Genomic DNA, 15,522 nt, shown 5'->3' on the forward strand with positions numbered 1-15,522 from the left:
ATTATAGCCCCCCTGGCAGGGAAATTTGTTCCTGAAGTCTTCCCAGCCTTCCCAACTGATACCTCAAAGCAGAGCTGTACTCCAGAAGCAGCTTTACACTGTGTTTGGGGTCACAGGTCTGGCTGCTGTGACACCAGGTCCTTCATGGGTTTTAATTGTGTTCAAAAGGTCCCTCCACCACCCCCTTCTTGCCCGAAGCAGAAAGCCTCTTAAAGCCCAGGCTGTACACCCAAGACAACAGGGAGCTGGAACAGAAAGCAAGCGAGCAGCAGCCAGCCTTCTCTCAGGTAAGGTCTCAAAAATAACGTGTTCAGGCAAAGAAATCACCGGGCAAACTCTCCTGCGCTTTGTGCCGCCCCCTCCCCACATACATACTGCTTCATGGCTATCAGCTTGGAGTCCATGCTCTCCTGCTTTCCTTTCATCACCTGGATGTCAGTCAGTAACTTGGTTACATTGTCTTGCCGAACCTTTATATCCTCATTCTTTATACTGGATACCTGGAGACAGAAAGGGAGATGTCAGCGATGTTTCCTTCCTACCAAATGGTTATTTAAGCTTCAAAGTTGATACTGCAAGTAATTTATCTCTCCCCTCTAGACCAACCGCTGCATTTGCACCCAAGTGCATTGTGTCAAGGGACCGACACCAGCCGTTTACAAAGTTTTCTGTGAGCATATTGCCATTTGAAAACATCGAATTCTGTCACAGCCTAAAAAAAAAGAAAAAAAAAATCTTTTTGGATCAGAAATAACAGTGCTCAGGTAAAACCGAAGGCCTGCACAAGAGCTGTTTGCCTAGGGAAACCTTCTGATAGGCAATGGACCGAGATATTCCGATCTATAACAATCTTAAAACGAAAACTCCGCAGCCACAAAGACCAGGGAGCACACTTGCACTGGAGATAGGAAACGAGCATTCTTCTCCCACACTTTCAAAAGTCTCTGCTGCATGCAGTGAACTGAATATCGGTCCTGGCAATTAAGAAAGTCATTAGCTGGTTTGAGACAGAAAATCAGGAGAAAAAGGCAGAGGAGCTCACTGCAGCAGAGAGGCCTGCAGGCAGAAGGGCAAGCCTCTTCCAGAGATCCCCGAGCAGCAGCCGGTCGCTCGGCATCCTCGTCATTTCCACTACAAGTGTTAAAGCAGCTGAGGAGAAGATTCTGAGCAGAGGATTTTGTTTTTCTGATAAAATACTCAGGAGAAGTGACACCTAGGCATGTTTCACAAGAGCTGTACCACGTGAGAAGTTTATGAATCTGCCAACCATCGTAGGGGTTAACAAATCTCACCTATGCAACAGCAGCTTCTCTCCACCTCACTTCCCAGCGGGTCATATATCTTTAAGATCTCTTTACATCCTTCTAACGCCTTTGCCCGCTGTGAAAACGTCTAGAGGAACTAAATGCCTCAGTGAAAATGGCACTTACGGTTATTTGAGAGCACCCTGGGATAGACAGAAGAGTGGGCTACTCTCTACATGTTGCTTTGATTAATATTTGGAAAAGAATGACAAAAACATGCTTCTCCAGCCCACGCTTCAGGACTAATAAGTTAGCCTGGAAAGTTCATAAGCATTTTTGGAAGCCCTGATACCAACTGTTGTTATACCATGTCTTCAGTACAGGTACTCCAATTCTGTATTTCCAGAAATGGGGGCAGTTGGAAAGCACATCTGTGAGTTTAAAGGGAAAATGCCTAAGTTTATATTTGGGATACACTGGAGGTTAACACATCTAAAATAATTCAGGTACCTTATCCTTCCTTTTCGTCCTTCCACCACTGTATCTAACATATCTTCATGTGCCTGTGCGCTTACACACTGTACGTACGTATTTTTCATTCCCTGAAGCATTTTAAGTAAAGACCACAGCTCAACTAGTGATCATTCTCCCTCCTACGATTGCTCTTCTAGCTCTCCAGAGGACACAGCAAACTTCCCTCCGTCAAGCTAAACTCAAACAGATGCTACTTGTTCAGAAAAATAGGAAAAATACAGTGATCCTTCTTACTGAGCTCAGAAACAATTTGGTTTGCAAGGCCAGAGTGCTGGCTGTTTTCCGCTGGTGGTGTGGGAGGGAGGGAGGGGAAGTCTCAAGCAGCGCCATAACGAACCAAAAGCTGAAAACATTTGAGAAAAAGACCCGGGAACCAAAGGGACCGGTACCAAGAACCTGAGGCCAGCACTGCAGCCTGTACCTGGGTGAGAAGTAGAGACAGCCAGAAGAGCTGCTGGCAATAACCAATAACCAAATAACCAAAACAATAACCAATGACGCCAACGTCCCTCAACCCTAAGAGCACACCGACGCTTTTTCGGACTAATTCTCCGTTTTTATACAGTTTACCTAGAGCTGGTCCCGAAAGGTCTGTTGCATCAACTTACGCTGGTTACTTTCCTCTTGATGTTCTCCAGGAGATGCTCCTGACCTCGGATGAAGTACGGATGCTGGAATTCCGTATCGTCTTTCTCTGGCTTCACCAATCCTCCCTGCTCAATGTGGACAACCTTGCGAAAGCCATCTGAAAAATCAAAGGGGAGATAATTGCAGAAAACCTTAACAGGCTAAACACGAACTTGAGAAAGCAGCAACCAGCACAAGTTACCCTCGTTCACTTAAATACCCAGTGCTCCATCGCTGTGGTACTGCTTTCTAACAAATCTCATCCTAAAGAAATGCTACGTGGAATGAGAAACCCCTCTTTGAATTGAAAGGCACTTGGATGGAGGCTTGTGCCGATCCTCTCTACAGGGCCTGAGCAGCAAGTGGTATGAGTCTTCTCCAGCCACCAGATCCTTCCCCTGCCTCCGTTTCCCCCCAGGAGAGCGGAGCCAGGCCACCCAGCCACCTGCCTGGAGCAACAGCTTGACACCGACCGCTGAGAAGAGCGGGATCCACTTCGACATCCTAGGATCATTTGGAAAAAAAAACAACACCTTTTGTTGCTCTCGCAAGACCAACTTGTGCTGCTTTGGCTGATAGCATGGGTCAGCAAGAAGGCAAGCTGAAATTACTGGAACTAAACAAAGAGTCTCCAATCAACCTCACCATTTCCTGATAAAAGGCCCTCGGTCACAGGGAACCGTCCCGTTACACACGTAAACAGCACCTTGCCTTGCCTTTTCAATGGAGAGCGAGATAAGGAAAGACATACATTTCAACAAAACTTTTAAGAACACCACCAAAAAGAGCCTCAAACATTTAGCACACGCTCCAGGCAATCCCAGAGGGCTTATGTTTTATTTATGCAGGGAATAAACCAGTTTCTGAGAGCAAGCAGCCACATACACGATGCAGATAAAGCTCCCCTGCCTGTCATCTCACATACTAATGAAAATAGGAACGCTTTGGAGACAAAACCGTGCAAGTGTCCACCAGCACACGACAGGAGATGACTTATGACGGCGTTCAGTCGAACTCCCAAGCCCCTCCGCTCTCCATTTCGGGGCCTCCTCGCCGCAGCACACGCTGCCTCACCCTACAAGTCCACGATGCAGACGACTGTAGCTGGCACGCCTGCAATCAATTTGCGCTGTAGGCAGCACCCTGATCCTCAACCTGAAAATAAGAAGGAATTTTCTTATAGTAAAGGAGACCCCAAGGCACAGAGGGTAAATAAATGACTTCCCAAAGGCTTCGGAGCCTTTCCAGAAAACTTCCTTCTAAATGACCAGTACAACACTGCTAGGACACAGCCAAGAGTCTCTGCAAACGGGGTTACTAGTCCTGCCGCAGACATCCCAGTTAACAATTCACTCACCTTTATACTAAAGCCCAAAATTATTAATTTTTTTTTTTTTTTTAACCAGCCTACCTCACCTTAAGAAATATAAACCTACAGTTTTTGTCTCATTCCAATATGTGACGATTAAAAAACATCCTGGCTCCAAGCAGTTCCCCAGAACCAGAGCGACAAGCACCGCTTTTGTCATTCCCGCAGCAACTCAACCTTCCGGCGAGGGTGACGGTGCAATTCCTCTGCTGCGTGGGGATGGGAGAGGCACGGCATGCTGGAAAGGGCTTCCTCAACAGTTCAGGCAGATGTTATGCACCAAAGTCTTCAGATGTACTTAAAACACCTAAAAGCCACTCAAGAACAGAGTGTAGCGCATCAAAGTATTTTTGGATCTCAGCATTTCTGTAAACTGCTCGGATAAATCAAGAGTGTTATTTAAGTTTCTCAGACCACAGCTGTGGTTAAAAAAAAAAAAAAACCCACACAAAACAAAGCTTCCTGCACTTGCAGCAGAAAGCAATTTAGAGAAATTACACTTCATTGTAGTGATATTATCCAGTTTTCGGTTATTCAAGTCATCCTTAAAAACTAAAGGCCCCGGTCACGAAGCACGGACTGTGCCCCACAGCTATTCAAAGAGCTGGTGTTGAAAGGTAATGAAAATGTCATCCTTTCTAATAACATTGGAATGCTCTCTGCAGCCCACATCTGGAGCATTAAAGTTAATCCCTGATATAACCTCCACGTGAGAGGTGTATGAAAGGCATCCTTTATGTTGCTGCCTATCACAAGAACCCGCAGCCAAAACGTAAATGCAGATCCGTGTGCGCGGGGAGGAAGCCGAGCAGACTGCCGTGAAGCAATGTCTCTGGGATAATCCCAGAACGTTCCTGCTCGCTGGCAGGAAAGAGCAGCCACAAACGCACCCATCAATCTCGAAGCATTTCCACAGTCAGGCAGTTCTCCATTTCCTTGCACATCCGAAGGGTAAGAGGAGGATTAAGCAGCGTAGAGGGGAGCGTGGAGAAAGAGAATATTGCTTGGTTAGCAGAGGGCAGGGAACCGGCAGGACGGAGGTACTGGGTCACAACAGCAAAAGCTTTGGACAGTTCTCCATCCATGCACCCAACCTGAAACACCAGCTCAGGTTCAGTTCGCTCCTACAGCGACCAGAGCAGCAGTAGAGGTGTGCCCAGACAAAAACGTCCATCGGAGCTGGCAGCAGATTACTTTGTTTTGCCTGTGGGTGTGCCCGGAAAGGTGACCAAGGCACACCGTGAAACACCGGTCCTGGAGAATTTCGTCACCCTGGCTCAGGTTTTGCATAGGGATCCACAGCCTGAAAGCTAGCTCAGGGGCACTCCTCTGGTACCGGACTATTGACCCAGCCAGCAGAACAAACCTCAAATTTCCCTGTGAACAGGTAACACAGAAATATACCATCATGCGAAACACAAAGCGGTTTGAGAAAAATGCCACCGTAAGTGCACAGCTGTACTAGAAGCTAACCAAGCAAACCCCAAACACTAAGCGTAGAAAATCATGTTCCGTTTTGGGTACCTTTTCCTTTACTACGTGTCCTTTAGCAATCCCTGTTCTTCCAGCAAACACAACAAGGAGTGTAGGCACAAACTCTGAATTTACCTTCAAGTTTGGACGCCAGTCCACCGTATCACTCAATTCTGAAATAAACTGAAATCCTCCAACTGCCACCCATCACACGCTAAGAAATCCCTTTTATAATTCAAGTAAATCAAAGCCTCTGTAACACAGGTTGCGAAGAACAGGATCAACGCTAAAAAAACTGATGAAGCATAGGAAAAAAGTTATAAACATCTGAATATGGAAGTTACATTTACTAATTTTCTAGCGCAAGACGTGGAGCCTAGCTTTCCATCGTCTCAATACTGCATCATGCTGTCATGGTCGTGTCACTGAACGTATCAGAAAGATCCAAAAGTCTGGCTGAGGGCAGGAATTTTCTTTGGAGAACCTGACTTTTTGAGGTCTTAGAAAATAAAATATCTCAGTTCCATTTCTGATCAGAACATATCTTTTTCCCAGAAGTATTGAACCACTTGGGAAAGCTGCTAGAAAGAAGTTTCAGTCCTGTCTTAGCTTGGTCTTGGAGATTTATTACTTCTTTCCCCCTTCTTTTTAAAAGAACACCTTATCACTCTGCGGTGCTTTTGTCCGATCACCTAATTCTGTCCCAGCTCTTCTATCCCTGCTATCGAAAGGAGGAGCTGACACCTGGAATAACGTTATTCCCCCTGCCCTTTAACACTAGGTGCAGCGAGAGGGAACAGACCAGACAGCTTCTTTCCTTCTCCGTATTCCCCAGGTACGGCAGCGTCAGCCGGCGGGGCAGCCTTTACCTTATTTTACAAGCTAACGCTCAGGTCGATCCCGTTCCAAAGCGTTCCAGGATACGCAAGTACTAAAGGCACCTGCAGACACGTGCTTTGGAGGGAAGTATCACCCTCCTCCTCCTCCCAAATCCAAGTCAGATGTGGTGACAGGACAGACAGGAGAAGTGCAGCTGGGAAGGCCATTTCCAGCAGGGAAGCCAAGCTGCTGAAGGAGCCTGTCCTGCAGGGTGACCTCCCAGCCCTGCCTGCAGAGAGGAGCTCAGCCTGCCTTCCTACCTGTCCTCCAGCAAAAGAAACGGCAAGCAAGGCGACAAGCGATATTCCGGAGGTGTCCGGCTGTCCCGTGTCTAATTACACCGAAGGGGCTCAATGACATCCTTGTTCTCCCAGCAGGATCTGGTATTTTTGGGCATACCTCTCCTCAACGGTGACGGGAACCGCAGTATTCCCAAATTCTCTGGGAACTCCTCACCCTTCCCCAAGAGCTACGCAAGCAGGTGCCAGTTTCCACGTATACATGTGCATAAGTGGAAAAAAAACCCCAAACCTCAAAACAAAAAAGAAAACAAAACAAACCCAGAAGACAAGAAAAGGTCAGATTAAATCAATTTAATTTTCTTCCATGACAGGACAGCAAGCTTTATCAACAGAAAACCAGCAGACATCTCAACCAAAGCGTGACAGCCTCAAAGCAGGAAAATCAGCAAGATGAAACTGGTAGAATACGGGTGTAAACCCATCCAAAAAAGCCTTATTTAGGGAGCAGTTTGCAAAAACCATCGTAGTGCTGTGTACACGAGCGTGGGCCCAGTCCTAGTCAGCACCTTCGTTAATGGCACGAAGGACTGAACAGAGCACGTTGGCTAAACCGGCTGATAAAACCCAGCTGGGAAGAGCTGCAAGCGTGTCGAAAGACACGGCTGCAATCCAAAGTGATTTTGACAAGAGGAATGAAAGTCACTGCTGACAAACGCAAGGTACAACTTTTGAGGCAGGAATAAAACCAAAGAAATACGGGAGGGAAAACCACTGGGTAGATAGTAGCCGAACAGAGGACGATCTGAACGCTGTAGCGGATCATGAGCTGAACATAAAAGTCAACGTCACGCTGCTGAGAAAAAGGCCAGAGCCATAACGGGATACAAACAAAAGCATCGCCTCCAAGACACACGAATTCCTCTTTTTATTCTCTCCAGTCATACACCCAACGTTGGCTACTGCACTTCAACAGCGAGATGGAACAAAGTCAGTTCAGAACGGAATGTAAATGATTAGAGGCTGGAAAACCACCTATGAGAATTAAAAACCCCGGCCGTTTACACTACCAAAAAAAAAAAAAAAAAAAAAAAAAAAAAGGACTGAGGAGCGGTATCAAGTTTTCAAAGACACAAAGGCTGACGCAAAGGCAAAGGAATAAATCTCTTTATATCCAGAGCAGACAGGAAAGAAGTGAGGATTTAAACTGTAGTTGGGAAGGTCTGGGTTAGTCGTTCAGCAATCCACTCGACTGCTTCACTATCCTTACTCTAACAGCATTTCCTTGATGAACTTAGGGAATCTTGATTACTGGAGGCTTGGAAAAAATAGGTTAGATGCAAAGTCATTGGGAACAACACAGACCCTGCCTTGAAGCAGAGGACTGGACTAAATGATTGTGAGGTCCCTCCAGCTCTATTCTGCTATGATTCTATGGATTTTTACTTACTTATTTATTTAAATAATTGCTGTTTAGTAGAGCAAGTTCAGCCAATGCCTGCTCTACGTGATGCTGGCAGCAAGAGCCCCTTGAGAAAGCGAGTAGGAAATGAACAGGTTGTCACACGCGGTGGGGCTGTCTCCCTGGAAGTGTTCCCAAGGAGGTCCTCCTCCACGCCACCGGAGTGCCGTTGCAAATGTCAAAGATGAGCAAACACAAGGAAAGCGTTCAGAACTCCTGCGCTAATGACAATCAGGGAATTTCAGGATAGAAGGTGTCTGAGAGTCTGATGTTCTTTATATCTAGCAGAAGTTTTCAGTTTGGGGAGGTGTTATTCCCTTCAGCAGAGGCCAAGCTTAAAAGTACCACTTGGACCCCAAAAACCGAGCGATTGCAAGGCTAGCAAACACTCCCAACTCAATGAAATGTCTCCCACATTAAACCTGGGCAGAAAAGGGGAACCTTATCTCAGGACAGACTTTACGCTTTGCACTCCGAGCTGCCCGGCAGATACTTACACATATTGAGCTGCCGTACAAAGCTGGCCATGTTGTTGTGTTTGAAGTACTTCGGAAGCACCTCCTTGGCAAATTGGCCTTGGTCAAACACATGGAAGCTGTTTCCACTCTGTCAGAGAACAAAACAAAATAAAACATTATCAACCACCGTTACACAGAAAAAGAGAGAAGCCCACCCGCCCTTTCATTTCACAAATATAAATTCTGCCTTGCTGGGGGTGAGCTCAGCAACGGCCGCATCTCTTGGAGCCCCTCGGCTGTAGGTAGGGATGCAGTTTGTCGGCTTTGTTCGAAGCCGTTGCCATCGGACCAACACAAGCTCCCACGAATACAGTTCGGAGGGACCTCAGCTACGTCCTTCAGCTCCGGAGGCAGTCTGCCTTTAGCTCAGCCGGGGTAACCGCCCGCAGGAGCACTCTTGGCCAATGGGGCCTAAATCCCATTTCCGTGCGCCCATCCCAGAAGAATAACACGCACCTGTCAGTTATCGACAGCGGGCAGAGCGCCGAGAACTCTTTCTGCTGTCATCAAGCTACTCACGTGGAAGAACCAGCAGAGCACAACTTAAAAAAAACCAACCCAGGAGGTTAAGCAGGCTACAAAGATCAAACCTCAATTTGCACAACTGCAAACCTATTCATTCCCCAACTTGCCCCAATTAACTTGTTTGCGTATCTACAGCAACCGCCAACGATCTTCTGAGCAAATTAAGACAGCCAGGCTAGTCTGACTTTAAACACCGACATCTGCAAACAAACGAAGACACTTCTGCGTCCTGCCGGTCTCGGGCAGCTCGCCGTGCCCACCCAGACGCGGTCCAGAGCAGCTGAAAGCAACATGTGCCGTTGCTGGCAGAGTGAGAGCAACGCTGACTAATGAGTTCTCATTTTTCACTGCGATCGATAAGTATTTTCTACATGTTGAGTTAAGAAGCAGGAACAGGTAGGAGACAGGAGGACGCGTCCCTGCCCCTCTAAACGCTGAGGTGCTTCTGCTGTCGGATTTTGGAAAAGCGGTTATCACCAACAGAACGGTGCGTGTCAAGAAGAACTAGTTATTTTGACTGTTATAACTATCTTGACTAGTAGTCAGGATCACATCTCAGCCACTTCGCTTTCAGGTCTGTGGTGCCGTTTTATCAAGTATGGTTCCTATTACCTTTCTGGCACGCTGAGCGGGAATTATACCGTCAACATAAGCATCTGCAAAACAGCAGAAGAAGGGATTTTCATTCTGGCAAAGTGACACACGAACTCCGAATGCGTTTTACAACCCAGACTTTCTTCCATGACAAAGTCCTGCTCCTGATCCATCCCCCTGCTAATATCATCCCACGTACCACCAGCACGCAGCGCTGGCAGAGCACCAGCCGAGAGCCAAGCCCGAGAAGATACCGACAAGTCACTGCAGGGCCACGAAGCAATTGGAGCTCTTAGTTCAAAAGAAAAAGCAGCCCGGCCAGGCCAGACCACCCACAGGACAGCAGAGGGATGGTGCCTCCAGAACTCCAAAGTCCTCCCCAACTCAGGAGCGACTCGATGAAAAGAGCTTCACAGGCAGCGGCTGCGACTTTCATATGAAACTAAGTCTTGCTGCACAAGGTCAAGAGCCATCTCGCCTGTGACCGACCCCAGCAACAAGGCAAACACAAACCTCTGAGCATCCCGAACTCCGGTCTCGTCAGCTCAGTGCTACAGCCGAACACCGCCAGCCCGGCTCCAGGGAGAAAGGTGAGGCCGAGGTCTTCCGAACCCGCTGGAGGGTACCAGACCCAATATCCACCAGACTCGATTTTCAGACAGGTATGTCTTAAAGTTACCGGGCAAATTCAACGCAGCATTAACCCTACAGAATTAAGGCTATTAAGAAAAAAAAAACAAACAACCAACCACCCCAGAACAGACTTCAAAAGATTCTGCCTGCCGATAACAAAACCAGGTCAGGGTTTATTAAAGGTTGACAGTTTGGGCTTTTTGGTCCGTGGATGAGTTTCCTGACTTTGTCAGAGGATTCACCTACGTTTGAGTATTTGTTTTCCTTAAGGTCCTTTACTCTTTATCCAACACTCAGGAGTACTCGCAGTTGTTTCTAACAGCAAAAAATGCAATAGAAAGGTGGCAACGAAGGAAGGAAGCGCGCACCGGCCACCTCCTAAAGATGGCAACCCGCAATAAATAAATCATCTTTGAGTCCCACGCCAAGGTTTTTTATTTTGCTGGAGTTGCTCCACTCCAGCGTTTGGGCTTTTTTGCCCCCCCCCAAGACAAACAAGTTTGCTGGCGGTCTTGATGGTGACCTCCACAGCCCTACAGCCATTCGCTGTGCATCGCCGCATCCAAAACTCCCTGCTCCCTCCATCTATGTCCAGACCCCCCAACCTGCCTCCCCACCTAACTCCTCCTGCCCACCCCTGTCACTCTTCCCCGGTTTAGCTACTCCACGGGAGCCTACCCACGCTGCGAACAAGGGTAACAGATCTTCCTCTATTTTCCCAGAAGGATGGTATTTATTATGTCCATCAACGTCAAGGAGTTTCGCCCAAGTCTCAACGCGGCACTTGCTCCTTCCAAGGAGGAAGGACCTGAAGCCAGGCTCTCAGCCTTCCGACCTAATACCACCAGAACCACCACATTGCTGATCTCCTTCATAACGTCATTCCAGATTCATCCTAAAATCTGTATTTTTAACGCTGTACCACTTAGGCACTTTTCTCTCTGCAGTTATTAGAAATGCTCCCATTTCCAGACTGTTTACGGTCGATCTGTGCACGTTTTCTTGCATTCACACCAACTACCTTTCCGTTAACCAGCTCTTCTCCCTTCCTGGCGTTAGTCCCCTGCCAACTGGCACGCACACGTGCCCGACACACGGCTACCGCCGCTTCCAGCGGCCGCTGCTGCAAAGTGGTAGAAGACTTGAGAGTAAACTGGACGGGCAGAGGCCTAAGGTACGTGAGAAGTTTTGATGGAAAACGACCTGCATTAACATTGTCCGTAAGTGACAGGATTATTTGCACAGTTAGGACTAAATCAACCCTGCACAGGCTTTATCCAAATTCTGCCTTGTTTCTATTACTCCAGTTCTCAAGGTCGTCTGGTTTTTTCTGCACGGCATCCCAAATCTTTGCTGCGTTAACAAAGCCCAGCAGCAGTTTGCGAAAATTTTCTCAACACGTGTTCTGTGCCAAAGTCATTACAAAAACCACATTCAAACAGAGTCTTCCAAGAGTTCATCTTCAAGTAGCTCTGCCGCGACCTCCCTCCAGACTGGAAGGACCCTCCGAAAACCGACTGTTGTCTCTGCTTGAGCCGGTCCCTCCCCCACAATTCTTACATTAATCCCCAGCTTCTCCACTTTCATGTATGATTTTCCATGCGGCAGAGTATCAAGTGCTTTGCAGAAGTCCAGACACATTAGATCTGCCCCAATTCCTTTGTCCAAAAAAGGATTTTGTGTGCAGAGGGGAGGCGAGGAGGTACGATCACTTTTTGGTACATCTATGTCACATCTTACCCCATCACCATTCACTTCTATGGCTTTAGTTATTCTCCTCCTCAGAATCATTTCCAAAGCACCTCAGACCATCAAGGTCAGACTGGTTCGTCATTAATGCTCCTCTTAAAATCAAACAGATTACACAAACGAGCTTAAGCATCTTCCTTGGGGTGACTGCTTATGTTGCAGAAAGGGGACGAGGGGGCTCCTGTTCTAAACCCCACTTCTCCCTCACCGTTACAGGATGCTAACACAAGGATCTCAGCTCCCTGGACTGGAAGGAGTCCCCTCCCCGAGCCAAAATTCACCTGTCGGACACCTCCTCGCTTTGCCTGCCGGACCTGACGTGAGCCAAGGGGACAGCGCAGCGGCTGGACCATTTCCCAGCAGTTATCAGGGGCTGTTGAACGGGAAGAAACGACGCAGGCAGATCTCTTCACAGGGCAGAGCAAACGTTCTGACGGTAAATGAAATACAGCTGATCTTGCGTAATTTTAGTATACTTTTATCTTGACGTATTCCGAGTCTAGTTCAGACAGCATCGAACATTCTAGCACGGATCAAGTTGTTTTATCAAAAGCCTCAGCTCTCCCTAAGAGGGGGACAAGATGAAGTCAGAATGACTCACGTAACGCTAGACATTTCCAACGTGTTGGCCGGCCCCATGCTCACTCCTGGTCTAGACGGGCTCTGACCACCCAACCGCACGCTCCAGCTCTCCGTCTCCGCACCGGCACCCTGCTGCTCTTCCCATTCTCCTCCCGCAAAGCCTCGCAGGCTTGAGACACCGTTTATTATAGAATCATAGAATCGTTATGGTTGGAAGGGACCTCAAAGATCATCAAGTCCAACCATATACCTGATGCCACCATGCCCGCTAAACCACGTCTCAAAGTGCCACATCTAAATGTTTTTTGAACCCCTCCAGGGATGGTGACTCCACCACCTCCCTGGGGAGCCCCTTCCAATGCCCAACGACTCTTACAGTGACAAAGTTCTTCCGAATATCCAGCCTGAACCTCCCCTGGTGCAACTTGGGACCTTCTTCAGGTGGACAAAAAAAAAAAAGAAAAAAAAGGAGGTGTCCCCCAGGGATTTTCTGAAACTGATGCTGGGGAAGGAAAGTCAGATGATTAGGGACAGCGGCTGAGTTTAGGCTTGGTGTAGAAAAGCCTCCTCCCTGGTCCAGGCGGTGCTTATCAGCCCCCACACGCTACTTGCTGCCTAGACTTGCTCTGCAGCAGGACATTTAACAGAAACCCTCAATGACCTCTGCAGAATTAAGACTGCAGAAGGGCACTCACGATTAGCAAACATCTTTTTACAGAGGTAACAGGAGTTCTATAAAGCAATAAACTGCTCAAGCTTTGTTGTTACTCAGTTCTGGACGGCACTGTAGGGCTGAACTTAAGGGGCCAAAACCGAGAGACCTGGACTGAGGATGAAGGCTGTGCAGTCTTCTCACCGGCACTTACCAGTGGAGGTACGGATCTGGAAACACCCCGCTCTCATCCCTCTGCAGCCCTCCCTTCCGAAGCATCCCCAGCCTCTGGCCCCAGAGCTGCCCCAACCACTCCCACCCCTCCAGCTCCCCATACCCTCCCACAGTTTCAGAGGTTTCACACCAAAATTCTGCTCTGCACCCTCCGCCCCTTCCCCCAGACCATGTTATTTGCTATCTACAACGACGGACTCCATCACAGAATCTGCATCATAGAAGGGTTTGGTTGGAAGGGACCTTAAAGACCACCTAGCAATGATCTCCGATGTCCAGAGCACTCTTTCAGCACGCCTGTTCTTGCTGCCTCCCCCCGAACACTCAGGTTTTCCTCTTTACCTCCTTCAAGCACATCCATCGGGAACGGCCGGGCACAATTTCACCGGCACAGCAGCTGTCAGCAGCAGCGTTCAGAACAGCCGCCCATCCAAAAACCAGCTACCGAAAAGCCCAGCTGACAACCCTGATCATCTCCCCCTCTGCCTCTCCATCCTCCACACCATACACAGAACTTAAAGACAGGGACAGCGCACATTTCAGTGCCTGCAGGCATTCCCTCCTCCCCATCGAACAGAGCTGAGGAATCCCTTCCCTCTCTGCCCGGTTGCCGGCCACCACTTCTTCCAGCTCCTCTGCAGAGAATGGGCTAGAAATAACAGCGGCCAACAGTTTTCCATCTGAAAACTTCCAAAGAACTGGCAAAGTGATTTTAAATATTCCTTATTTCTGATTGACGTACTGCTGAACATAATTTTTTTTCAAAAATACTAGAAAAACCAGAAAGCGGAAAAAAAAATAAAAATGCTGCAGTCATGCCCCGGTGAGCTGGAAGCTCTGACAACCACGATCGCTCTGAAGCCCAACGCTAAGCGGGCTTCAGCTCAGAGCATCGCAGAATCTGGGTCACTTACCACTGCGTCAAGATAGAAAGAAAATCTTATTTCTAAAGCATAACTTAAGATCTTCTACGTACTTGGACATTCAGCTTGTAAGAGACTTTAGTCTGGGAAATAAGCAGGATAATTCAGGGAAATACTGACTTTAGAGGAACAAATAAAAGGTTCAATACTCTTCCCTGACATCCGACGTGCCAGAGCTATTTTGAAAATGGAAATACTGATCCCTGCGGTGGGTGCAAGCGTCACTGCGCAGCAAAACCATCCAGGTGGGAGGGACAGCAGCAAAACCGTGACTTAGCATAAAAAACCCCAGTAATGCTACTGGAGTCTTACAAAGTCACAGCAGAAAATTAAATCCTTACAAAATGCAAGTTGATCGACTATGGCAGACATTTGAAAAAACTGGGATGAAAATATTAGTGGTGATTTTTAAAAACTTAATGTTCAAATTTGTGAGACTAACATGAGATCCGACAGTTCTCAAGCCCCAGTTTAAATCTGATCATTGAAATGATGAAAACCTTTACAGCTATCGCCTGAGAGATTAAAAAAACCAAACCAAACCAAACAAGAAAAAAAACAACCCAGGAACTTTCTGGCTGCACCACTGTCGAGAGCAAGATTAACTCCGTGAAACTCTCAGATGTCCCAGCAATGAAGATTAACTGGGTGTTCCTCATGCCTCTCCAACAATAGAGTGACTTTGTTCAAGCCTTGGAAACCCAGGAATTAGAAAAAATTTACCTGTTTCTTTCACCTTCCACCCTAAATAAATAACCCACGATGAAGCAGCACTGTTCAGGACTGATTCAGAGCACTCCAGCTCCAGGACAGCTAACTTTCATTTAAAAACATTTTAGTTCCAGAGGCACAGCAGGCTGCGGGGCTCCGGTGTGCCAGCAGGACAACTCGCTCCCCGTCCCCCTTGGGTACCACCTTACCGATCTGAAACTACCACCCGTGATCTGCGTGGGGTCAGGCTTTGCTTCGCAGGCAGCTCAGCCCTTAGACAAGCTGTACTCGGCCGCCCTGCCGTAGGTCGGGGGGCCCTCGGGGTCCGATGGACACGGACTTTCCGGATGGATGCTGCTGGGGGGAGCTTGCTCCTCGTTGTCGTCTTAGACCAGGTGTCCTGGTCGCTGCCGGAGGTGCTGCCGAACCCAGGTTGCGGTCGCAGCTTGGGGAGCGGTCCAGCAAACGGTCATGTTGAAGGGAAGGGAAGAAGGAAGCCATCTCCAGCAGTAGGACCAGAACAAACCCTGGCACTAGTACAGCGAAAGCCCGGACTGCACGACGGCAGCCTCGG

At 48.0% G+C, this 15,522-nt stretch overlaps 1 protein-coding gene across 1 annotated transcript in view; it reads right to left on the reverse strand.

Moving 5' to 3' along the window:
* Window positions 1–15,522, reverse strand: part of LOC104163387 (heat shock factor protein 1-like) — a gene marked incomplete at both ends in the record, with an annotated part of 65,250 nt that overhangs the window by 36,828 nt on the left and 12,900 nt on the right. The window contains 3 exon segments of the mRNA XM_009702388.1: window positions 376–500; window positions 2,387–2,523; window positions 8,325–8,433. Of these exon segments, the coding sequence (XP_009700690.1) occupies window positions 376–500; window positions 2,387–2,523; window positions 8,325–8,433 (371 nt within the window).

Source organism: Cariama cristata, unplaced genomic scaffold, assembly GCF_000690535.1.
Source record: "Cariama cristata isolate BGI_N322 unplaced genomic scaffold, ASM69053v1 scaffold6666, whole genome shotgun sequence".
Classification (NCBI taxonomy): Eukaryota; Metazoa; Chordata; class Aves; order Cariamiformes; family Cariamidae; genus Cariama; species Cariama cristata.